Raw genomic sequence first — 25,611 nt, 5'->3', positions numbered from 1 at the left:
AGTCTGAGCTTATTCTTCATTAGCTAGCTCCGCTGGTGTGTCTGGGATAATGCTCCTAGAGAGTGCAGCCTGTAAAATAAGGTTCTTCTTCACGTAGCTATGACAGTTCTGTAGTTCAATGTAAATTGTGCCAAAAACATTTTGCTTATTGTTGGATGCAGGGTTCCAATCTGACAGTCTCAGTCTTCCAAAAATGATCTTGCTTTTCCTAAATTTTATTTTTTTTCCTCTTGTGAATGTTACTTGTGTTTATTTTAAGGTTTAATTCATTCTCATTCTGTCATTGCTTTTCCCGTAGTTCAGTGGTTTCTTGTTTCTGGAGGGGTAAAAGCCTGTGACTATCAGTGTGGAAGCAGAACACCTTTCTGTTCTTTTAATAGATTTTTTTTTTTTACAAAAAGTTAGGCTTATTGCTTTGAATAATAATTGAATTAAATGTATTCCTAAATGAATAGCTATCGAAAATGAAATTGGGGCAAGCGATGCCCTTGTAAAAAGGGTTAATTTACATTAGAATTAGAAGTTAGTGGTTGAATATGAAAGGCCTGTGCAGTTTGCAACTGTTATTACTCTCAGAAAATGAATATTTGGAGTGGAAGTGTAGAGAGCATCAGGCAGCATCATTCGTCTTTGCAGATGTAGTGGCATTATTAGCATCCCTCTTACCTCTGGGGCACAGTTATCTTCAATTTCCAGACACAAGTTTTATCTTCTATCAAATTCTGGCTCTGCAGTGTAGCTGGTGAGCAGCGCTGTGCTGTTTATTAGGTGCCAGCCTGCCTTAAATCTCTGCTAAATGTGTGAGGGAGAGATACCTCCTGGCTCCGAGCAAGGGGTGACAGTGAGCACCCTGTCACTTCAGATATTTTTCCCTTTGGTAGAACAGTTTTAAGGATTCAGGGAGGCAGACAGTTTGCTGACTTTATAATGTGTGTGTTCTGTTTGGTAAGGAATTTTTGTGAAGCTGTGATGGAAATATTTTTAATGCTGGTGGTGTTTTCTTCAGCTTTATTCTCTGCAGTCCAGGTGCTGTTAATCTGTTATAACTGGATAAGAGCCCAAAGGCACATTAGGACGTGGTTGTGGGCAGCTCTCTTCTCTTGGAGGGAGACTGAAGAGGGGAAAGAAAGTTCTTTTGGCTTGGAAATTGTTGGTTTTCTTAGTTTTTACAGAGATGGGGTAACTGAGAGGTGTTTTAAAAGATTTTATTCTATTTTCAGTCTCGATGAATAGTGAGACACAGGGGATGTAAAACTTAACACCATTTTATCAGAATACCGAAAAGATACCAGCTCATTTGTAGAGACAGAGCCTAGCAAAGCATTCCCTCAAAAATTAAAAGTAACCCATAGGAAATCACCTTATTTTCTCTCTTTTTTTTTTTTTTTCCTGTTGGATCAGGTCTTGAAGTGTAAGGTGAAGGTTTCTCTTCACGGTGCATGGACGGAAAGCCAATGCGCAGGTAAGACACAAAAACAATTGCTCTTCTCTTCCCCAAACAGGATAAATCATGTGAGTTGGTTTTCTATGTGCCTGGACTGTAAAAGGTTGTGTGGTTTTGGATTTTTTTAAAAAAGCCTGGCTATGGGGAATTGGGAAATAAACCATTCGTCTTTATTCTTTTCTTGAATATATTTAGTTTTCAATATTTACAAGACTAGATGCCTTTAAGGAAGAGTATGGAAGACAAGTTACTGTAATTCTCCATCCCCTTTTCCACTTTCCTCATTTACTGTCATGTTTAAAATTCAGTATTTAATTACTTAGGTATTAAAACTATGGAAAATAAACTGCCTAAGAATAAATTTAAACTTGGTTTCCAAGGGGCATTATTTTTCCCTTAAGAAACAGAGTTTGGTGAGGTCTTGGGTGAAAAGGAGATTTCCTTTTCTAATTATGGATGCCAGCTGCCTCAGTTCTAATGAGCTGGAGATGCAGCTGAAGTTTAATTCAGGGGAGTTCTTGCTGTGGTTGTGTCAAAAACATTCTCTCTCATATAGAGAAAAGTTGTCACAGTAGTTCAGCACGATGACAGGTTTGCAAACATGGTTCCCTGCTAGTTCTTGTTGATTTTCCTTGCTTGATGGCAATCCCACAGCAAAATTTAACAGCAGATACATTTCTGTATGTGATACAGGCCGTGTGGAAGCAAAGTTGCCTCAAGTTCTTCACCTCTAAATGAATTGGAGGGAACTCAGGCAGCTTGCTTGGTCTGTTTGTGCTCTTTGGGATCTTGAAAGAAGGAAAACTTTATTGTGGGTAAATCTGTAAACACTCATGTAAGGGAAGGCAAGGCTTTTAACCATAGATGAATATACAGAGCATTCTTAGCCACAGAAACCATTAGCCTGGGTTCTGTGTGGGGAGACAAGAAGTAGGTAGTCACTTAAACCCTTGAAGAATGGCACAATGCTGTTTTAATGAAATGAATTTTAATGAATTTAATTTGCTGTGCTGCTGCTGCAGTTCAGCAGTGAGTAAACCTGGGACATGACAGAGGCATCGCCGAGCCTGGGTATTGTGCTGCATTTTTGCCAAGATAAGAAATGTGGTTTGGTCAGCGAGGAGTTGTATCTGACTTTTGCAGTGAATTCCTTTTCCTCCAAGATGGATTAAATAGCAGATGAGCTTTCTTTCATTGTAGCCCTCTTCAGTGGAGGTTGTTTCAGTCTCAACCAGCTTTTTAGGTTTTGATGTTGTGCTCCATTTATAAGATGTTTTTGCAGAATTACATAAAATTGGTGACTAGCTTGGCCTGTGTTCTTGTTTTCTCCCTACTTTTTGTGTTCCTGATGGGGAAATTGAGGTTCTAAAGTTGTTTCTGTGTCTGCTGTTTTCTGTGTCACACTGAGGCAGAGAATTCGTGTGCTGGAGTTTGTGTGTCTGTGGGTTTGTGGCCTTGGACTTGCTATTGTGGAAGTTCTGGCTGGCACTCAGTTTTAGTTTTTATGGTGGGCAGCAGCACAGAGCTGAAGAAGTGGAGGTTTTTATTATTGCTGCAGTCTGGCCTGATGAGCACATTTCTGCTGTGAGCTGTGGACTCCAGTTCTGGAATACACTTGCCTGCTTTAAGGGCCTCAGTGTGGGTTGTTAAAATTTCTGTTTGTTCTCCTCCTATTGCCTGTCTTAGCAGGAAATGATAAAAGGTTCCTGACTGGATTTTAGGCATCTTGATCTTCCTAAGAACTCATAGATCTTCCTACGAACTCCAGCTATGCAGATGGCAGAGCACTTTCTTTTATCCTTTAACTCAGGGCTCTGAAGCTGATTTAACACCCCCATGTGAGGGTTGTGGCAGGTCCTGCACGAACAGGGGAGTGGGGCTTGGCCAGTAGTGGGTTAATGAACACAGTGAGATGGTATCAAATGTGTACAGCATTCAGAGGGGAGGAGAAACAGCTTGAACAGACAAGGAATTCCAGCTATTCCTGTCAAGATTATAGCAGGGAACACAGAATTGCTGCTGCAAACAGGATTTACCCTGCATTAGGAATGAAGGGGTGGCTGGGGCAGGCTGTTTTTGCTCACTCAGGGAGAAGCAAGAGAATATGGTTTTGCTGAAGGGAAAAACAAGGCAGCAGGGACCTCTGAGTGAAGGGCATGATCCCACAGCACCCAGACAAGGAGGGCAGAGCAAATCTGATGGCCAGGGCCAGACAGGAGTCCTGGACTCCTCAGGCAGGTAGGGGTGAGGAAGGAAGCAGGGAAATCAGCTCAGGATGGGTGGGTGCACAGTCAGCTGCAGACATCTCTTTAACATAGCTCAGGCACGAGGGCTTGAGCAGCTCCCAAACAAACTGGGAAGCTCTCCTTGCTCTTCCTCACCCAACTTTTTCCTGGCAGCCTTTTCCCAGCTTACAGCAGTGCTGGATCAGAGCAGGCTAGAGCAGCCAGACCTGGCAGGAGGAAGGAGGCTTCAGATCCTGGTCGTGCACTTAGGACTACCTGGACATAGCTCTTGCCCAAAACAAACTACAAAAGGCTCAGAAAGGTTTTGGAAGGCTCCAGTAATGACCTCCTCTTTCAGAGTATGGGCATCCTCAGTTTCACCCTGACTGGGGTGTTTTCCTCAGTTAGGGTGAAACTGAATTTTCTGGGCTTGGTCAGTAAAATTGAAACCAAGCAATATAAACAGGGGCAAATACACCAGATCCTTGCTGTTTTCCTTTTGTGTAACATAAAATAGTATTTCAGTCAGATTTGTCTGCTTGTTTACATAACTTTGTTTAGACAGCTTACTGAAACCTTGCTAGCAAGGCAAGAAAATGAATCAGTGCTATTTTTCCTAATAATCAGACTTCTGGCTAACTTAATGCCTTGAGTACTGATGCCACAATAAAGCTTTTACATTTAAGTAGTTGGCATGTTGTGGTATTGACTTCTGTTTCCAAAGGCTGGGCCAAGTCAGTGGCCCTTGTTCTTGCAGCTCTGTAATGAGTATAGGAAATATTTCTTAATTTCAAATCAAGGCATTGACAGAAATCATTACCCCTTTGGTTTGTTATTTCTATTTGCTACTAAAATCTCTTGATACTGAAATCCATTTCAGCTGTGTATGATTTTTGGGTTTCAGCTGTAGATTCAGTTAGATTTGGATTTTATGTTTTTGGCTTGAGATGTGTGTTTCATAAGCCTTAGGTCAGCCTGTTGTTTTCTGCTGAACTGTGTTAAAGCCTGTTTGTAATCTTGTGCTAAAACACACATTGTCTTAAAAATGCAGGTTTGAAAGTTAATGTGCCCTTATGACAGCATGGGAGAGAATTTTCCCTAGGTGTGTGTTATTAGGTATTTTTTTGAGCTGTGGGAGAAGCTGCTGTAAGGATGGATGTCTCATACATGCCCCTGTTAATGAATGAAATTTTGGGCATTAGTGGAATAAAATGGAGGCAGAGCAGCCTGTTTATTTAGCTGACTTAGTGTTGCAGACTGCCTGTGTTCCCATTTGTACTTCTCAGCAGTGTGCTACAAAAACTGATCCTTTGTCAGCCCTTTCTTAATCCCATTGTATTTGCTGATTTCCCCAGCCCGGCATTTTGATGGAAGCTAATCCCAGAATATCTGCATAGCTGGGTGTGAATGTTTTATCCGGGCACACACACATTTCCTCTGGATCCTCAGCCCTCCTTAATCACCCTGGCTATTCAGGAGCAGCTCTGAGTTCTATGGGGGGGAGGCAGCTCCCCTGCTATGTGAGAATCAAGTGCTGCCTTCTGTCTTTCACACCTCTAAGCTACTGACTCATCATTTCATTCTCTGTGCATATTTATGCATAATGCACACAGAATGCAGTGGAATTACAATCTTTGTGGAGACACAAGCCAGCAGACATGTCCTTTAAATTCACACTTCTGTGCCTGTGTGTAGCAGCAGCCCTCCGAGCTTCACATCAAGCATCTGCGTTGATCTAGCTTGGATATTCTTAAGCCAATTGATCACTGGCTTCTGCACCACCCAGAGATAAGTTATGGATGAATCAGGAACGTTTGGTTGTTACTCTCTTTTCCATCCATTCAGTCTTTAATCATTAACCAGCACTTTCTCCCCAGGAGTAAGGAGGCTGGGTACAATGCAGGCTCTCAGATAAATACTGGTGGGAACAGTGCAGGAATGACTTCATTTCTTGCTAACCAGACATCTTTTCAGTGAGTTAAAGGTGTGTTCAGCAGGGCCTCATTTGGGCAGAAAACCCCTGTTCTGTCCTGGCTGGGAAAGACAAGGGCTACTGCCTCAATCTGGCTGGTAATCCTGTGGCACAAGATGGTACATCCCATTGCTCTGTGTTGGCAGGGAGTCTTGGGCTGTGGGATTGGCAGGAATATTGTGTGTTTCTTCTGGCAGCATGGCCTTAATCTAATCTGTCTGTGCTTAGAACCTGTGCCACTCTGAGATCTGCTTTAGGGCTGTTTTTACTGGGAGATGAGGAAAATCTACAGGTGTGGCAGAGGGGTTGTGTGCTTTCCAAAAGGATGCCCTGTCCTGGATGTGCACCATCTCTTCTGAGCTGTAGTTACATGAAATGGACTTTTATTTGAAGAATGCCTCTTCAGTTCTTTGACTGATGGCCTGGTCAAGACAAAGTATCCAGAATCATAGCAGCATGTGTCTTAAAAGAGCTCTTAGTGTGTTCTTTTCTTCCTTCCAAGGGTTGGTTTGACATAGTTGAAAACACTTAATGCACAGTAAAATAGCAAGAGCCAAACTCTACAGGGGAATGTTTGTCACTACCTTTCTCCATCTTCTGGTAGAGGGATTAAATTACTTACCTTCTGGCCTTGGCTGTTAAGGACTGTGAAAATAAGCCAATTAAGTAAATTGATCTTCAGCTGAGGTTTCTCGAGGTTTTTGCAGGGTTACCATTAATTGTGGCTGGTGTGTGTTGCTGCAAGGGGAGTTTAGTTTATGCATTGTTTGTGAGGAACTTGGCAGAGCTTTGAGAATGATTGTCAAACCCCCCAAAGGTGAACTTCGGTTGTGAGGGACAGGAGTGGGTGGAGGAGAGTGAGAGGCAGTGTAAGAGCAGAAGGATTTGTCAGAGGTGCCAGGGAAGCAGAATGGTGATGGATGTAAAAAAAGATGGAGCAGGGATAAAAATCCAAGGCATTTAAGGTGCAGAGGCTGAGCAGGAGCAAGCAGCAAAACCCAGAGGGGAGTCCCAGGTGGATCTGTGTAACCAAGACAGGAGGAGGAGGTAATGGTCTAAAACATCTGAATATGATGATCAAGGAGAGGGTGTGGAGGGAATGGGGAAACAGGCTAAGATGCAAGTAAATAATTTGAACTGCTGCAGAGACTGTTTCCCAGTGTTTAGAAAGTGCATTTGACATAATAATGAGAGGAAAAGATGTGAGGTCTTTTTTTTAATTCTTTCCTTCAAACCTGCTGCAAATTACATTGAGCCATGGCAAAGCCAAGCTTGATTTCTTTTTAACTCTTAATATGAACAGTGAGGTAGTGACAGCTCACAAGTGCCAGTGGACCAGGGAAAAACTGGTAGTGGCCGGCATGTTTTGGGTCTTTCAGTACATCTTCAATGGTCATAAACCATCAGTATTCTGATATTTTGCTCAATGTCCTTTAATTGCTCTAAGTGATGGTTTTCCTTTGATGTGGGAAGAGGCAGCAGTTTCCTGATTTTTCCTAATTACATCTGAAACTGGGAAGATACTATGTTTCTTCTCTGTGCCAGTAACTTAATTTATGTATTCTTAAGTGGTTCTTCATCTCTAAAGTTACCATCCTGGCTTCCTGTTCTTCCTTTTTTGGTAAGTTCATAGTGGTGGATACTTTTTTTTATCGTTTTATCTTTTTCCTGTTTGCTTTGATTTGGTTTTGCCTGCCTTCTGCCATTTTTGTGGAAGATTAACCTTCTTTTGCACGTGTCAGGGAGGGTGGGTTGAGTCAGGAGACTCCATAGCTCAAAAATAATTGAAGAGGTGATTATTAAAATGGGTATTCTGTGAACCTGAGAGATGCTCATGGTAGTCTGCAGGCCATCTTGAGCTCCTGAAGTCTGTGTGACAGTTTAGTGTGTTCAGACATTACAGTGATGAGTGACCCCATTAAAAACGTAGGTAGGACAGAGAAGTCTGGTTAAATCACAGAGCTGGAACTCTTTGCAGTGGAAATCCATCTCCACCTCTGTCAAAGAAAACTCCAGCACTTGACAGTGGGCAAGTCAGCTAATCTGTGCTTTGAGTCACTCTGTGAAATGGGGATAATGTGCCTTTACCACACGAGGCTATGGTGAGGTTCAGCTCATAAATATGTATATGTAGCTGGATATTACAGCCGTGTGTCATAGAAAGCCTATAAAAATAGCAATAAATAGAAGCCTGCTGCAAGTTGGCATTTGTTTACTTCTAAGCCATCTTTGCTTGGAGATGGATTCCTCTTTCATGTGGTCACGTGCTTGTTTTCACGTCCCGCCGTGCACTTACGGGCGCAGCTCGGAGCGAGCCGCGGAGCTTCGGAGCGTGGCTGCCCCTGGGATCCCTGACCATGGTGCTGTATTTGTATCTCCTGCGCTGCAGGTGTGCCAGCACTCGCCCAGGAGAGACCGGAATGGACGTGACCAGCCGCTGCACCCTTGGAGACCCCAACAAGCTGCCCGAGGGGGTGCCGCAGCCCGCGCGCATGCCCTACATCTCCGACAAGCACCCCCGGCAGACCCTGGAGGTCATCAACCTGCTGAGGAAGCACCGAGAGCTCTGCGATGTGGTGCTGGTAGTGGGGGCCAAGAAGATCTACGCCCACAGGGTGATCCTGTCGGCCTGCAGCCCCTACTTCCGAGCCATGTTCACCGGGGAGCTGGCGGAGTCGCGGCAGACGGAGGTGGTGATCAGGGACATCGACGAGCGCGCCATGGAGCTGCTCATCGACTTCGCCTACACCTCGCAGATCACTGTGGAAGAGGGGAATGTCCAGACCTTGCTGCCAGCTGCCTGTCTTCTCCAGCTGGCTGAGATCCAGGAGGCTTGCTGTGAGTTCCTCAAGAGACAGTTGGACCCTTCCAATTGCCTGGGCATCCGGGCTTTTGCTGACACTCACTCGTGCCGTGAGCTGCTGAGGATCGCTGACAAATTCACACAGCACAACTTCCAGGAGGTAAGGGGCTGGCATGCTGGGATTGTGATGTAACATGCATCAACGTGGCATGTGAGAGCTTTCAGCAACTCTCATTTTGTCCTTTTTTCCAAATCCTGCCTTTACACCTGCTCTGTGCCATGATAGTGATAACTGCCAGTGATGGGACCCATAGTGATGGGTGCCAGGTGTGCCAGATGCTAAGTGGGGAAGAAGGAGGAGAGGGGTGGCAGAACTGTGTTGTACCAGTGGTTTGTATATGATGCACAGCATTTCTTCCCTGAAAGGTGTGTGGTTAGTGCTATGTGGGGGGCAAGGCTGTGGGTGCAGGTGGATTTGGCATTGAATCTGTCCTGCCTGCACAATGGTTTGATATGCCACTCCTCTTTCAGAAATATTCTGGATTCTACATGGTTGGAGGGTGGGGAGGCCTTAAAAGTAAGGACAACACATCAATAGAACCCACAAAATTTGATCTTGAGCTCTGGGATTGGAAAAGTGGGTGTTTGGGGGAGCATGAGGCTGCCTCAGGGGAGTCCTCAAATCCCTGCTTACAGCAGAGCTAGAGTTTAGCATCTATTATTCAGAAGAAGCTGTCTGAAAGTAATTCAGATGTGTAATATTGTAGCTGACCTTTATAAACTCAAGTTTCTCATCCTTTGTTAATTCTGCCTAGATGATTTTTTGGTGAAAAAAAAAATGCCAGCAGCTGGTTCAGAGAAGGATCAACATAATAATTAAGGATTCTGTGAGCAATAGTCAGAGAAGAGTGGGTCTTTACTGAACTGCTGCAGAAAAATCTCCTCTTCCCACCAGTTTCACTGGGAGATCCTTTCCAAAGGGAGGAACTCCAGGAACTCCTGGTGCTAATTTAGTTTCCCCAGAGAAGCAGCAGTATGGAAGTGCTGTGAGTGATGGCAGCTTGTCTTTTTTTTTTTTTTTTCTTCTAACATGCAAGAAGCAGGTTGGAATTGTATTAATTTCAGTCAGGTAGTACTGAAAAATCTGAGCAGGACCAACCCAACAGAACATGACTGTTGGACACAGTGAAGACAATTCCTGGTATCTAACTGTGGACACAGCATCAGTTTACTACAGAAGCTGCAGTTAAATACTTCTTTTCTAACCAAATAGAATTTGCTGATAAGATGAGGTTGATTTTTGTAGAACTTGGTGGTTTCCCAAAGCCCTACATTTTAGCTGGCCACTTCATATCCTCTGTGCTTGCTCTGCACTTCTTTTCTTCTGGATTTGTTGTTTTGGTTTTTTTTTTTTTTTTTTGAGGGGGAGGAGTAAGATGCTATCCAGATGGTTGTTTATTTTCAGTGCTTGGTTGTTTTACTGGTTATTAGATCTTGTTATTACATGAGTAGGGCATGCTTACAAGCCTCTAAATAACATTTTAACAGCTTGACAGTTTTGTTTTAAAACGTTTTAGCATTAATACATGCAGCTGGCTGTTAAGAGCTGCTTGCTATGGGCTTCTTTTCTTTTGCAGTCCCTTGAAGACAACTTTGTCTTCCTTATCCCTGTTAAAGCACAAGGAGGAAAAGGAGAACACTCTTCCTCAAAGATGATGCAAACTATAATTGACTTGACTTAAACACAGCCTCTGGAAAGCTGAGGCTTAGATTGGAGCACTATTTCTTTGTTCTGGGCAGGTTTTGGTGTCCATTTCAGTGCCCCAGGAGTTCTGCAGCTCTTCATCCTTAATAATCACTTCTTTTGCTTCCACTGTTTCTCTGCAGACAGTGTCAGTGGTGCTGCTCCTTGGGGTTGCATTCCTTTTTTCAGTATTTTCCATCTGGGGAGTGGCTTGGTGATCCTTGGGGGAAGCCAGGCACTTGTCTGTTTAACCATCCTCCACTGTGGAGGTTGAAAAATAATAAAAAATAAATAAAAAACTGATTAAAAATTGCCTTCCTGTGTGGAGGCTGTGTGGTTCCTCCAAGCTGGCAGAAAGGAACGTGAGCTGGGAATTTCCTGGGTGGCAATGTGAAATATTAAGCAGCAGGCACCAGGCCAACCCATGCAGTTACTTTGAATGCAGTTTGAATTGCTTCATGTCCTCTGCTGTGCTAACCTCTGCTTATATTAAATTTTTATGTGTATTGCTGCATTACATCATTAACTTCTTGGTAAAATGTTTTTTCAATTTTTTTCCATTCCTCCCAATTTAATTTTTTGCCTATAACCCCTAGTGGATTTTGGATTTTGTGCATATAATGTGAAGTGGTTCTGTTAACAACTTCACTGTACAAGAACAGCCTTTGTATTTTTTTTTTTTTTGTCTTTTGACATTTGTGTGTAGGGAAAAATTATATTCATAGGTGGACAACTTGCACTTTTATCAACAGACAAAAATTGGACTCTATATTGTATAGTCTGACATGAATTCTCTCTGTTATAAAAGCACTGATGTTCAGGAATGCTGCAGAGGAAATGAAATCCAGCCAATTCTTGTCCACTAAGTAAGTCAGTCAAATAGGTCATTAATATTAGTCAGGCAATTATGAGTGTCCTGATAATTAAACCAAAAAAAGCCAAAACGTTTTAAATAATGATTTGTTTTACTATGTAAACTAACAAGCTGCACAGCAGTAATAATTTGGTTTAAAGAAGTGCTTTGAGTGCTTTGAATTTTGTGAGGCCATCAGTGCAACTGGGTGTCCTGAGGCTCAAAGGGAGAGACTGGATGAGCATCTTTAACTCAGGAATTTCCACAGCTGCTGTTTTCAGACTCTGAAGCTGCATTTAAAACCATCAGACTAAAGTTTGCACATAAGCTTTGTAGGAGGAAGGGAGACTATGGAAAAAAGCTGATAAAGATCTTTAATGACCAACCCAGTTCCTACTTAAAGGCTGAAGGAGTGTGTGGGCCAACCTTGCTGTGGCCTTTCCTGTCCCCAAAAGCTCAGGGTGCCCAAGAACCAAGTCTGGTAACTGATCTCATTGTCCTCTTTTTTTGTTCTTTTTTAACATTATTTTCTGTTGTCAGTAACTGCATATTTGTGCAGGGCCCTTAAATAACTTCTTCAGGTAATTAAAAGGACTGCACAGCCAACTGCTGTTGAGATGATCATGTAAAAAAATGTTTTTCTTTAATTTATGCAGCAAATCTTGAAATAAATCACGGAATTCTAATGTGGTCACAGATGATATGGGCAAGCCAGCATTCAGTAATGTTCTGTCCCTGAACCTTTTGGAAATTGCAGGCTGCAGACTAGGAATGCTTGCAGGGAAAACGAGCTGGCAGTTATCAGTCAGGCCATTTCTGCAGTTTTAATTTTGATTCTTGTACCTTTCCCCATCTGTCTGGTGTCTGTGCAGGAGCTGTGGTGGTGTGTGAGCTCCCAGGGCAGTCTGACTGACTCATGCTGTGTGAGCAGTCCCCCAGCAGCATCCAAGGCCTCCTGAGAAACTTGGTTGCTATCTTGGATGCTGAAGGAATTAATGTGTTTGTCAGTGACTTGACTTTCACAAGAGATCAGTCCTTGGGGGCTCTGGAGGCTCTGATTCCCTCTTTAGTGCATCTCGACTACTGCATACTCCATGTGTATATTTAGAGCAAATGAAAGAGGCAGGATCAGATGAGTCTCCTGAAATATTTTCTGTTCTGCCACAAATCAGGCTTTCTGTGTTCTCTGCGATGCCTCTGGTAACTTGTTTGAGACTCTTATTTTTGTGCTCTGTTTTGCTTTCCTTGTGAATCTCTGGGCTCCAGTGCTGCTTTTTAGTCACGTATTTATTGTGATTTTATTTCTGCCTTATGTATTAGACAGGGCAAACAAGGAGGCTGATTTTAAAGAAAGGCTTTGTTTTTCCTGAATTTTGAAACCTGATCAGTGTGGTTTAACCCTTTAAAAGTATTAAAGGGTGTAAAAGGCATGCCCATCTAGAAGTGTCCTGTTGTGTTGCTGGGGGCTGCGTTGTGCCCAGTGCAGCAAACCCTTCACGTGTGTTGGTCTTGGAACTGCTGGGGATTTGGCTTTTTCCTGGGTCAGTCCATGAAGTGCTGGAGTGGTGAATGGCTCTGATGCTTTGTCCTTACTCCCTTCCTTTTTCCTCTGCCTTTCCCAGGTGATGGAGAGTGAGGAGTTCATGCTGCTGCCTGCCAACCAGCTCATAGACATCATATCCAGTGACGAGTTAAACGTGCGCAGCGAGGAGCAGGTGTTCAACGCCGTGATGGCCTGGGTGAAGTACAGCATCCAGGAGAGAAGACCCCAGCTGCCACAGGTAATCTTGGGCACAGAGACATTCCAGGCTGCTTTATGCAGGGGGAGAAGAATGAGGGATGGTAGGGTGGTGCCGGAGCGCTTCTGAATGATGCAAAGCCACCAAAATTTTCCCTGACTCCCACCTCTGTTAGGTGGCTTGCGCTGTCCCTTCATCTAGGCTGGCCAGAGCCTTCATTAGGGGATTTGTTGGATTGTTCCTAGCTAGGACTTGCCAAACAAGCTCACTCCAGCAGTCTGTCCAGACAAACCTGTCTGCACTGCTGGGAGAGTCGTATCAACACCACAGTGGGGAGGAAAAGGCTTGTCTTGCTTTGCAGTGCTTCTTTAAGCTCTGCTGCTTGATTTGTGCCTCAGCCCTCACGATTTTACAGTGGAGCTTGTCAGAATGGTTTTGTTGGAATGTGATGTTTCATCTAAGCCAAGGCATTTCACAGAGCAGAACCCATTCTGACAAAGCTGTCAGCCCAAAGCCTCTGAAGTCTGGGGCTGGATGATCAAAAGAGGTGAGCATCTGCCTGCCTCACTGTTTCTGCTTTGGAAAGAGATGTTAAATGCAACTTTATTTACTGGAAAGCTTTTGAAAATGGTTTTAAGTAAACAAACCAAACTGGAAAAAGCTGCTCTTCTCAAGGCAGCTTTTAATGCTTTTATAAGTGTTTGCCTCTGTCTATATGTGCTTGGGCCTTCAAATTCTAAACCCTTCTGAAAGATGTGTTGTTTCTTATTGTTCATTTACTCTGCAATACCACTCAGGTTTAAGAGAGCTAAATGGTTGATAAAACCACTAACTTAACCAGTGTTCAGGCAGATGTCTTGACATCTGTAATTTTCTAAAGGTTTCCAGCTGTGACCTTTCAGCTGTTGATAGATCCAGTGCATTATCCCTTTCCAAAGACTGATTTTCTGCTGGGTATCTAAACTGGGATATTGAAAAGGCAAATGTGCTGTGAGACAAGCTGCATTCAACTAAAATTCTCATATTTTCCATTTGGTTTCTTGCGTCTCTGTGGGTATCTGTGGTTGCACCATAGGTGTTCTGGTTTGTGTTTCAGGTCCTGCAGCACGTCCGCCTGCCCCTGCTGAGTCCCAAGTTTCTTGTGGGTACAGTGGGCTCTGATCCACTCATTAAGAGTGATGAGGAATGCAGGTAAATCTCCTCAGCCATTTACAGAATTGGATTATGTTGTCCCCTGAAACTGTGCTCATTTGTCACTGGTAAATGGGTGACGCCTCACAATTTTGTCTTTGGCAACTGGCAGGATAGGAGAAGCAAGAAAAAATGTTTACTATTTGCATAATAGTCACTGGTGCACCCTAGAAGTGGTTTTGTTCTTTCAAGTTTTCAGTGAAATGGCAAAATTTGAGTGTGCAGTTTGACTCTTGATAAAAGACCTTTCAGTGTATTGATTTTCATTTTGCCTTTTTTTTTTCCACCCCCTCTAGTCATGGCCTGTTATTGCAGCTTAGCTCTTGCATGGCTTTCATGATGATCTCACTGGGATCTAAAGTAGTTTTTCTGTGTTGAATATCTGCACTTTGATAGCTGAATTGACTCTGGGATTAGAGTCTGCTCTTTCCCACAAGGATAATACAGGAAAGTTTTCATTTCCTTCTTTTATGGTGTGAGTGTCACCTTTCTGGTTCTGCAGAGTTCTGTATTGTCCACAAAGCACATGATCTAAGTTGTCCATATTGTAAAGAAGTTCAGGGCATAGGCTAAATTTTTCTTTTCCTGAATAAGCATTCATACTGGGGGAATTCCGCATTTGTAGAGGGAAGGAGGACTTTTTTGTTCTTTTTTGTTTTATTTAAGGGTTTGGAATATTAGGATTAGTCCAGGTGGCAAGTCATGAATGAATGGATGGACAGTGTGAGCTGGCCAGAGCTGATGGAGAAAATATTCATCAGAAGGGTACTATCTCCATCTATTGGTCATGTGTGTGTTATGTATTTGTGTGCTTTCCATCTCCTGTTCTCTTCCAAGGCAAAACCACTGACTGTTCAGTTTTAGCTTGAGGCAGGCTGGGTTTTTCTTTTCTGCACAGTAAGCCTGACAAATCTTCTGTCATATATATTTTTTTATCAGTCTTTTTATAGCAAGCTGTGTCTATTAGGAGCTCTGGCCAAGCACTGGTGCTGGTTTGCTGCTGTCACTGTGTCAGTGGCTTGTAAACAGCCGATGAGTATTTAGGTGACAGCGTGCGTTTAACCGGAGCTGCTCACGCTCTTCTCGTGTGACTTGTCAATACCTGAGGTGCATGACTAGTGCTGGCTGCTCTTCCCATCAGTTCTGATTGGCCCCTTCTCCCAAGAGCTCTGGGGGTTAATATTTTCCTGTCTTGCACAGGGATCTGGTGGATGAAGCCAAGAACTACCTGCTGCTGCCCCAAGAGCGGCCGCTGATGCAGGGACCGCGAACGAGGCCGCGCAAACCCATCCGCTGTGGAGAGGTGCTCTTTGCAGGTGTGTGTCCTTGCAGGTGTGGCTGTGGTGTCAGCAGGAGGTGGTGGAGGCTCTAGAGGGGCCATATGAGGAGTGGCTGAAGTCACTTGGTCCGTCCTGCCTTGAGAGGAGAGCTCATCATGGCTTACAGCTTCCTTGTGAGGGGAGAGGAGAGGCTGGCACTGATCTGGGCTCTCTGGGGACCAGCAGTAGAACCCGAGGGAATGGCCTGGAGCTGTGTCAGGGGAGGCTGAAGCTGGATATTAGATAGAGGTTCTTCACCCACAGTAGAGTCTGGCACTAGAGCTGACTTCCCAAGGCAGTGGTCACAGCACTAGGTGTGACAGAGCTCAAGAAGCATTTGGACAGCACTCCCAGGCACGTGGTGGGATTCTTGGGGCTATCCTGTGCAGAGCCAGGAGAGTTGGACTTTGATCCTTCCAACTCAGGATATTCTATGTATTTTTCCCACTGGTTTAGGCAAAGAGACTCCAGGCAGGATTTTCTGGTGGTGGTGTTCCCATAAAGTCTTCACAACCTATTTCTGATGTGACCTGTGCATTAATATTTGAAAGTTTGAGTTAACTTACCTTTCTTACTCACGTGATTTCTTTGGTGCTGTGCATGCCACAGCATTTCCAGACTTCAGTTCAGGCTCTTGAAAATCTCCTTCTATTTTGTAATTACAAACCTCGGAAGGAGCGACTTAGAGACGAGTCCGAAGGGGGGATTTGTGCCAGGAGCACAGGCAGTGTGTGAGCTCAGTGAGTGTTTTTGTGACCCTGGGTTTGGTGTTTGGCTGCAGTGGGGGGCTGGTGCAGCGGGGACGCCATTTCCAGCGTGGAGCGCTACGACCCCCAGACCAACGAGTGGAGGATGGTGGCTTCCATGAGCAAGAGGCGCTGTGGTGTCGGGGTCAGCGTCCTGGACGACCTCCTCTATGCTGTAGGAGGCCATGATGGCTCCTCTTATCTCAACAGTGTGGAAAGGTAGGTCTCCATAAGGCCCCTGTGCAGAATTTCAGCTGTGGATGTTTAAACCTGGGTGCAGCCTCTTAGGAATTGAGTTCATTTTGCCATTTCCTCCTGCCTTGCATACCCCTTGAAAACGCTTTGTGACATGTTGTCCCCAGCTTAATGGGACAAGCCAAAACCTCTGGCATAAGGAGGGACTCTTTAGGAGATGAGTCTGGGTGTATTGTTGGAAGGGGTGGTGATCCTGGTTAACCTTCCTTGCAGTTGTGGGTTTGTTTCTAGCATTGTTGAGGAAGGTGAGGTTACAGTGAGCATTTCTTAGATGCTGAGGGAAAGATCCTAGACTTTTTTTTTTTTTGTGAAGTGGCAACTTGAAAATTAAGAAACCTTGGCACATAGACAGAAGAAGGAAAATAGGTCAGTTTTAGGCCTGTGAAAAATTAAAGTCAAACAAGTTTTACCAAGCTTTCTGTTTCTGGGAGCTGCATAGGACAATTCCCATGCCTGAAAGCCACATGACTCAAGCTCTCCTACTAGTCTAAATCTTGGCCCTGTAACAAACCCAATGAGCTATACAATTACCTCCTCTCCTTCTTCCCACCTATCTCCATGAATGCTCCCAGCTTCCCAAATCATGACCCTAGCATTTGTATCTCCCATATCCTGCACTTCTTTGCTATGCACTGTATTTCTTTGTGTGTGGATTCCCAAGTCCCTCTTGTTCCTCCATATTTTATCTGGAAGTCCCAGTGCTGGCTGAGTTCCTGTGTGAACTGCAGGGAACAGAGCAGAGTTAACTCTGCTGCAAGTTACCACACGCCAGCCAGTCTCTCTCAGGAGCCTGAACCTTTGATCTCCAGCTTGATTCATCCCAACCTGCAGTTTGAACATCCCTGGAATAACATGTAGAGGATGCATTGTATCACTTCAGGGCTTTTATCCAGCTTACAAAGAGCTGTGCTGCAGCTGAAGCTCAGGATAGGCAAGTTTCACAGCCTTAGTAGAGCTCCCAAGCATGGGAGAGTCTGAAGCAGACCTGGACAGGTAATTTGTGCTGTTTGTTGTGGTTTTTTTTTCCAGGTATGATCCAAAGACCAATCAGTGGAGCAGTGATGTGGCTCCCACCAGCACCTGCAGGACCAGTGTTGGAGTAGCAGTCCTTGGAGGTTACCTCTATGCTGTGGGTGGCCAGGATGGTGTCTCTTGTCTCAACATTGTGGAGAGGTACTTTTTAATTACAAAAAAAAACCCCAAAAAGGTGGGGCACAGCAAGAAAGAGGGTCTCTTAGAGGGTGCAGCTGGAGAGGAGATAGGAACTGTACAAATCTTACAGGGATTTTTGTTTGGAGAGAATAAAGTCAGTCTTCTTGCCCCTTTGTGAAGATGTCAGCACTTCACTCAGCTCTGGTGTTTATTCTTTTGCCAGGTATGATCCCAAAGAAAACAAATGGACTCGAGTGGCTTCCATGAGCACCAGGCGCCTGGGAGTGGCAGTGGCTGTGCTGGGAGGCTTCCTCTATGCTGTGGGAGGCTCTGATGGAACATCTCCTCTCAATACTGGTATGCCTTTTGCTGTCCCTTAATCCCAGTCCTGATCCTGGGAGCCTGTCGTGTCCCCAGATAGCTGTTGAATATCTCATTGATCAGTTTGTGGAGTTTTTTCTTCTTTAGATATTATTTTGCCATACAATAACTCACTCTCCAGAATTGTGAGCCCCTATTATCTCGTTGTGTGTCATATTTTTACTTTCTCAGTGCTTCCTTTGGCAGTATGTCCTTAATACAAGGCTTTGATCGTTTGCATAGGAGTTGCAAGCACTTTTTTTTTTCCTAAATTCCTGCAGCAGCCATTTTTGCTGCAGGAAGGAAGGTGCCAAAAGTAAAACTGCTGCAGGTCAGTTTGTAGCATTGCCAGCTCCCTCTTGAGTGTGGAAACAGGAGAGAGACTAGCAAGAGTTCTTGGGAAGAAAAGAGAGAACTAAGGGGTTCATGGCTTTGGAAGACAGAACAAATGGGTTCATGGCATTTTTGGTGTTTGGAAATCAGGTCCAAAAGTGCTTTACCCACTGCCTGCCAACCCTGCTGACCAAACACCTCCTCTCCCTCCGCAGTGGAACGCTACAACCCCCAGGAGAACCGCTGGCACACCATAGCCCCCATGGGCACCAGGAGGAAGCACCTGGGCTGTGCTGTGTACCAGGACATGATCTATGCTGTGGGAGGCAGGGATGACACCACAGAGCTCAGCAGTGCCGAGAGGTACAACCCACGCACCAACCAGTGGTCTCCCGTGGTGGCCATGACGTCCCGGCGCAGCGGGGTGAGTCTGATGTGAAATGTGAAACTTGTGCCTCAAGTTTTACATTTCATCTTTTCCTGTCACTGTTGCCATTAGAAATGAAGGGATGGGGCTCTTCTCAAGCTAAGAATGATTTATTGCTCAGATAAACATCAGTCTCAGAGGCCATGAGGTTTTTAGAGGAGGAAGCATTCGGCCATAGCTCAAGAGTAGTCACAAGTTCTTTGTTACAAGGCAGTATGGAACTTTCTAACCCAATAGACAGTTGCCACAGAATTTATTTTGCTTTTCTAACCTATCACCTTTATTTACTTCTGCTGCACTGTGGATACTTTTATCCAAGAGCTTCTGTCTCACTTGCACTCTCTCATAACTTCTAAACTCTTAGCTTACTCTATACAGCCACACCCTTACATTACAAACCCTTCCCCATCTTATTAATTTCTCACTTATTTAAAGCATATTCTTACAACTATAGAAACATAAGTTTATGATTTTTCTGCTTAATGTCTATGTGTTGTATTTTTACATCAATCCAAGATTCTTTCAAGGCTGCAGATCAGATCCTTCAGTGTCTGTAGAAGTTTCTGTTTTTCTGATTCCCACATTTTCCAGGTTCTCCACTGCATTAGTTTATAACTCTGAACTTCATATAAAGTGTTGGCAAGTTCTCCTCACTGTTTAGTCACACTGAACAATCCTTTTCTAGCCCCAGAACCAAGGACAGCCATTACAGTCTCAGGCCCAGAAAGTGTAAACAACAGCAAATTTAGGAGAGCAGTCTGGGAGGATGGGACTTCATAACCTGAAGCTGTAATTGGACAATTAACCCTAATATGTAAATGGACCAAAAATTACAGAAGTGTGAAAACTTGTGACTGGTCATCCATCTTGGGCGTAGCCATCTTGAACTGCCCAAGGTGTATCCTGTGAAGGCCTTTAATAAATCCCTACTTTTATTCCTTTAACACTGCTCGGCTTCTGTTCCAGGGAGCCTCTCAAGGCACCAACAGGGCTTGGTGGACTCCTCTGTGCCACGTGCAACCATGTGGGGACAGAGGGCACAGAGGAGGGTGTCATTGTCACTCTTGTTGTGGGGAGAGCACATGGTGAAGTGTCAGTCTTCTCATGAGGCTTTCCTGCTTCCTCTGCATCTTCACCTCTTCTCTGTGAGGGAAAAAGTTTGCAAAAAACTCTCTAGCAAGACGAGAGGGTGAAGAGATAGCCAAGTCATGCCACAGACGCTGTTTAGGATGGGGAAATCAGTCATTTTGAGGGTGTTTTAAAATCTTTTTGGGCCCTTGTATGCGGTCAGCTGAGCCTGAAGCAGAGGAACTTTTAGGTGACATAGCTGTACTTGGTATGAGATACCATTAAAGAACGCTATCAAATTAGCACCTGGATCTCTCTGGATGAATTAGGAGGTGAAAACACCCACTTGCTCAGAGGAAAAAGCTGGGAAACTGGGTCAGCATGTGTTCAGATACATATTCCCAGCAGGCTCTCGTTGCCTTGAGGCGTGTGTGGGAACAGGGCTCCTGGGCTTTCACTTAGGCTGCTGCCTCTCCTCCTGAACCCTGTGAGTGACAGCAAGTTCCCATCCACTGCTCATCATGGTGCTTTCTTGTGAACAACAGCTTGCTGCAGTGTTTTCAGCAGTCATCATGGCTGGGGAGATGTAAATGGCATGGGAGTTCTCATTAGATACTGGATTATGTGGTAAAGAGAGGATGAGTTCTATCTGTGTGTTAGTGTTCCAGTGTCTGGTGGGGCAAGTATGAATCACAGTTTGAGCAACCACTGGTTTTGGAGGCAGAGAACACATATTTATTTCTGTTCTCCAAGCGCAGAGTGAGCTGTCCAACACTGTCCACTTTAGTTTCTCATTAGACAGTGACTTTTTATCAGCTGCTTCTGTATTTGCGTTCTACAGAAACTGCTAAACACATGCAGCTGTATCTGCAGCTCAGCTGACTTCCTCAAAGCCAGAACAGGGACCATTTTACAATGTGTACCTTCCCTTTTTTCTGTTATACTTCACATTTTCCACTGGAAGTGATCATGTTTTTGATGTTTCAGTGATTTTGTGCTTCTGCAGAAAGACTAAATAGAAAGCCTGGAGGCCAAGGTGCTTACAGATTGTCAAAGCCCTAACCTGAGAGGTTTGAGACCAGGGGCTTGCCTGTGGTTCTGCTACTTTAACCAAGTGTTGTGGGCTGGTAGATATTCTTTCTTGGGGAAGAATTTCAGTCCAGAACATAAGTTTTGTATGGAAAAGGTTTAGAGTCTCATGTATTTATCATCACTCAAGACTACTTCTTGTAGCTGGCAACCCTCTGCTTTTTCTTTGAGAGATTCTCTATTCTGAGATACACATTTAACTTTCCATGTCTCATTTTTTAGGGTATTTTACTTGTGCCGTGCCCTAAAGAAAAAAACCCCAACCCTCTCCTGCAGACTGCCTTTCATCAAACACGGTTATTAAATAGTTTCATTAATATTTTCATTTTGACCCTTCTTTTCAGGACATCCCAGCTAAGTAACTGCTGTCTGATGGCTGTTTTGCAGGTTGGCCTGGCCGTGGTGAATGGACAGCTGATGGCAGTGGGGGGCTTTGATGGCACAACGTACCTGAAGACCATTGAGGTGTTTGATCCAGATGCTAACACGTGGAGGTAACTTGAATTTGGGTGACAATCAAACAGTGAAATCAGCTGGAGCTGTCCCAGGAAAAGTAGGAATGTGGTACACACCATAACAGAGAGCTTGTGTGGGGTAGAACCATCACAACATTCCCATTCTGGCTTCTTGCCTTGCAAGAAAAAAAACACATTTTGAAAAATATCCCAGTATGGCCCTTCTGTTCATTTTGGGCTGAGTCTCTCCTGCTTCCCAGTAAAACTGAGCTTGTCCTTAGTAGAAGGAACTCTCAGCCACCATGCAGAATTTGGCCTGTTCACTTCTTGCTTTCAAGCTGAGGGAGTGATTTCTGAATCCTTTTGGAGGAGCTGAAACACTTCAAGCACATGGTGTTATCCCCCTTTAAATCAGCAGGATTCAGCCACTGGAAGAATCTCCAAGCTGAGACAAATAATACAAAATTGCTGATCAAAATATATGCTGAGCAGAAAAGAAAGAGGAAAAATAGCCTTTCTAGACAAAACTATACTTGAAAACAGTATTTATTCCTAGATGTAATTAGCATAAAGGATCAAGCACCTGTGGTTATTTTTGCTGCTGTGGTGATCTGGCAAGGGTGGGGAATGGGGAGAAATTAATTTCCTTATTCTTACTAGTGATAGTAGTAGTTTAACCCTTCACTGATAAGAATGGCTGTCATGAGCAGCAGTGGAGGAATTTCCCCTGGTTTGGTGAGCCATGGATCCATAGGACCTTTTGAACTGCTGAGGAAACCAGTCGAGGAGAGAGTGGTACATCGATCAGATTGCTTAGTGGAATGGTTTCAGCTACTCCCTGTGACAGTCCAGGCAGGCATTCACACAGTTTGGGAGATTATTCAAGGTATTATTAGCTTGTGGTTTTTTTCCTCCACTGAACTCAACATAGGTGACCAGCTTCTGTGGTCTTCCCTTTCTTTTGTATCTTGAAGATATTTTTTATTTGTGCAGCTTGACTGAGAAACGATTCTGCTGCAATTTGGCTTTAGCAAAGGTGTTTGGAGAACTTGCTTCTCCTGTTCCTGCCAGCAGACTCCAGTGGCACAGAGGGGAACATGCAGCTGCAATCTGTAGGGATCTGATATCCCTATGAAATGCAGACACCATTGCAGTCAGCAGATGGTGCTTGGGATGTGTTATATCTTGGTTGGATCAGCTGAATGTAGGGGTTTAGACATACAAAATAAATTAGTTGAATTGTGAGGACTAAGCCTAGTCCTGTGTTATCCAAAACCTAGCTTAAGGTCAGCTACAGCTTACAAAGCTTTTTTCTGTCTTGCACATTACCAAAGAGGGAGCGGGAAGTATTTATTTGACAGAAATTTGGTGTCAAATCAAGCAGCAGTTTCTGTTCTGAGAGAGGAAGGCACGAGCAAATACAGCTGTTTACTTATGAAGTGTGCAAGATGGGTGCTCCTCAACCTCTCCTTCACTTTAAGCAGACATTAAAGATGGTAACACAGGCTGGTTCAGTGTTTCCCATGACAGCTCCCAAGGGTTGGTGCCCCCATGGAGGAGGATGGGAGCCATTGTGTGAGCCTGGAATGTTGTCTCTGCAGGTTGTACGGCGGGATGAACTACCGGCGGCTGGGCGGAGGCGTGGGCGTTATCAAAATGACACACTGTGAATCTCATATATGGTAAGCTTCCAGAGGGAGGGAGTCCCCTGCCTTCTCATTCCTAGAAAAAAACTGAAGAGACTTGTTGACACTGGACCTCTTTGCAGCTCTAGTATGCACGGTCTAGATCCAATGTAACTCTTTGTCGGTGAACTCTTTCTATGGAATTCTAAAAATTGACTTCTGTGAGAGTGTGCCCCGCGGGAGACCACGTTGTCAGACTCCAGGGAACCACTGGACAAAAGTAGAAGTGTTGCTTATGTCCGTATTTTTTCTAAATAGTTCTACATTTTTTGAATAAACCAAACTGTAACAGTTATTGTAGCCTAAAAGGATGCTGATGTAGAGCCTATACACTCTGTACTGGGAGTCTGGCCAGGAGGAGGGATTCCTGCTTTCCCTCCTGCTGTGGGAGCAGTGGATGTGGCAGCTGTTTGGTGGGCGAAAGAGAAAAAAAGTGATACAGAAAACATTGCTTTTGCCTTATTTACAGAGAGCTTCAAAAAAAAGTACTTGACCTGCAAGGTGCCACCTTTGCACAGAAGCTTTTCTGTGCACAGAGTATATTTATTTTTTCATTTGATTTGTATCATGTATTTCCTTTGTATTGCTCACAGCGATGATTCCAGCTTTTTATATACATCTGTGTGTGCATATATATATGTATTTTATATATATATATGTATATGTGTGACTTGCGTTTCGACCAGCTGGTGGTTTGAGCAGGGCTGTGTCCTGCCAGCTACTGTGGTTCCAACCCTTGTGGTATGATTTGGGGTCTCAGAGGACAGGAGAGCTGTGAAGATGAGCGCCCTAAGTATCTTGTTAGAGCTGGAACTCTCATTGCTTGACAGTGAAGTGCCCAAAAAGGGTGAGAGGAAAAGGATTTCAAGCAATGCCTTTTTACTGTACAAAAATTCAGCTTTTCTCTCCTCTCTCCTGTGTGTGAACCTGTGCTGGTTTGAAGGTAAGCCAGCAGGGGAGGAATTAACCCCACAGAAACACCTTGTGAGAGATTTCAAGTTGGAGTTACAATTCAATAGCAAGATGACAATAAATGCAATGAATACACAAAGACTGGCTTAAAACCAGTCCTGATTAAACAGTGCTTGCAGTCCTGTTGCAGTGATGGATGAGATCTTGTCTAAAGCACTGGTCCTGTAGGAAAGTGCAAAGTAGCAGGAAAGACCTGCTCCTTCTTTGGATGTCCAGTGGTGGTGGTGGTGTCCAGGTCCCCAAACGCCCAGATCATGGACCCTCAAAGCCAGGCAGGAATGCTGAATCCCTCCCCCAGAGCAAGGGATTTCCCAATGAAATGGTGGAATCCTGAGTCATAGGACATTTTGGGGAGTCCCTGGCGGCCCACTGGCAGAGGTGACCCCCCCTTAGGCTGGGGCAGCTGTCACTTTGTGAAGACAGGGAACACTGCACCCAGCTCCCAGCTGTTACAAAGGACCCACCACTTACAGGAATAATATCAGTTCATCAGAAATAATGCAGGTGGGTGTGGAATACAGTTTGGCTACACCCACACTGGTACTTCATCCTGCAACCATTGACAGAACTTAAATCCACCTAGTTCTAGCCCACTTTTAAAAGCCTTTTTCCTCCTGTTGCCTGCTCGGTATCAGTTGTTGTCTGAAGCAGGGTGCAGGTATCATCTGTTAATTCTGACACCCACTTCTTGTGTTCTTGCTGGAAGGGGCAGACCCACAGCCAGCTCCTTCCTTCTGAAAAAAAACCTCAGACCAGCCTCACCTCAGCTGCCTGTAGAATTCCTGACCATGATGGATGGTGCCCTCTCTTTGAGTGGTTTTTGTGCACTTTGCCTGTGTGTGGTTAGAGCAGGGAAAGGTGTGAGGCTCATTTAAGAGTTTGGAGGGGAAGGGCTGTTTTCTGGCACTGTGAATAACTGTGGAGTCACCCAGGAGTGGGGGGAGAGCAGGGAAGAACTCAAGACTCTGCAGTTCTGTTTTTACTGTAATTTCTATGGTGTATGGAAGAATGACCTTTTGCACCTGATCTAACTGTGGACATTAGTAAATTTCATTTTGAAAAAGAGGACTGTAAATTCTTGAGATGAAAAAGGCAGTGATGACATCTTAAGTTCTTTAACGTCATAGTTTGATTCATGTAACTCAGATTTTAATGTGCTTGAATATAGTAAAAAATACACTACAGTCATAAATGGGACATTACAACTTTTTTAAAAGCCCCTTTACCCCTAAAGGTCGGTATTCTTGTGTTTACATATGAAGATCATTTGCACCTTTACAAGGAAAACAAGTATTCTGTAAACAAATGTTTACATGTATCATTTATGCTTTTTTCTAGCATGAGTAACTTGTATAAATAGTGCTATCTTAATAAATTTCTTCTATGCTGTTCTTGGTTTGTTCCTTGGGGTGACAGCAGTGGGAGATGTTTGTCTGTGGTTTATATGGTCAAAGATGCTGGAGGGTTTTTTCCCCAGATAAATCCCAGTAAAAGAGGCTTAAAACTCTGCTGTTTCTTGTTACTCTTCACATTGCTCAGAACCAGCTTTTTCTGTGCTATCTGGCTAAATCTTATCTCTGCTCACTTAACTGCATTTAACAGTGAGGACAACACAAGGAAGAGGTTAAAAGAGGCTATAAGAATTTAGGTTTTTAGAGATTAGTTATGCAAATTGGTTGGAAAGAGCTGAGCATCAGATTTAAAACTTAGCCCTGGGTGTAACAGTCCTATTTTCAAACCAAATACAGGTACCAGTTAATTCCAAACCTTGCGCTCCTT

At 44.1% G+C, this 25,611-nt stretch overlaps 1 protein-coding gene across 2 annotated transcripts; it reads left to right on the top strand.

Annotated features, from left to right (window-relative positions):
• The first annotated feature begins 1,397 nt into the window (after positions 1–1,397).
• On the top strand, positions 1,398–25,219 carry KLHL20 (kelch like family member 20). 2 transcript variants are annotated; one of them, XM_041478934.1, is made up of 11 exons: positions 1,398–1,462; positions 8,031–8,604; positions 12,664–12,822; positions 13,877–13,971; positions 15,172–15,287; positions 16,072–16,255; positions 17,321–17,464; positions 17,667–17,800; positions 18,352–18,560; positions 21,108–21,214; positions 22,777–25,219. In XM_041478934.1, the coding sequence occupies exons 1-11, from the start codon at positions 1,440–1,442 to the stop codon at positions 22,859–22,861; spliced, it is 1,830 nt and encodes a 609-aa protein (XP_041334868.1). In that variant the 5' UTR covers positions 1,398–1,439; the 3' UTR covers positions 22,862–25,219. The 2 variants fall into 2 exon arrangements, with proteins under 2 accessions (XP_041334868.1, XP_041334867.1); XM_041478933.1 differs by lacking the exon at positions 1,398–1,462 and having other exon boundaries at positions 7,999–8,604; positions 22,777–22,857; positions 22,944–25,219.
• The last annotated feature ends 392 nt before the right edge of the window (positions 25,220–25,611 follow it).

This window comes from Pyrgilauda ruficollis, unplaced genomic scaffold (genome assembly GCF_017590135.1).
Source record: "Pyrgilauda ruficollis isolate IOZ18807 unplaced genomic scaffold, ASM1759013v1 scaffold47, whole genome shotgun sequence".
NCBI lineage: Eukaryota > Metazoa > Chordata > Aves > Passeriformes > Passeridae > Pyrgilauda > Pyrgilauda ruficollis.
This window is presented reverse-complemented; position numbering and strand designations above follow the sequence as displayed.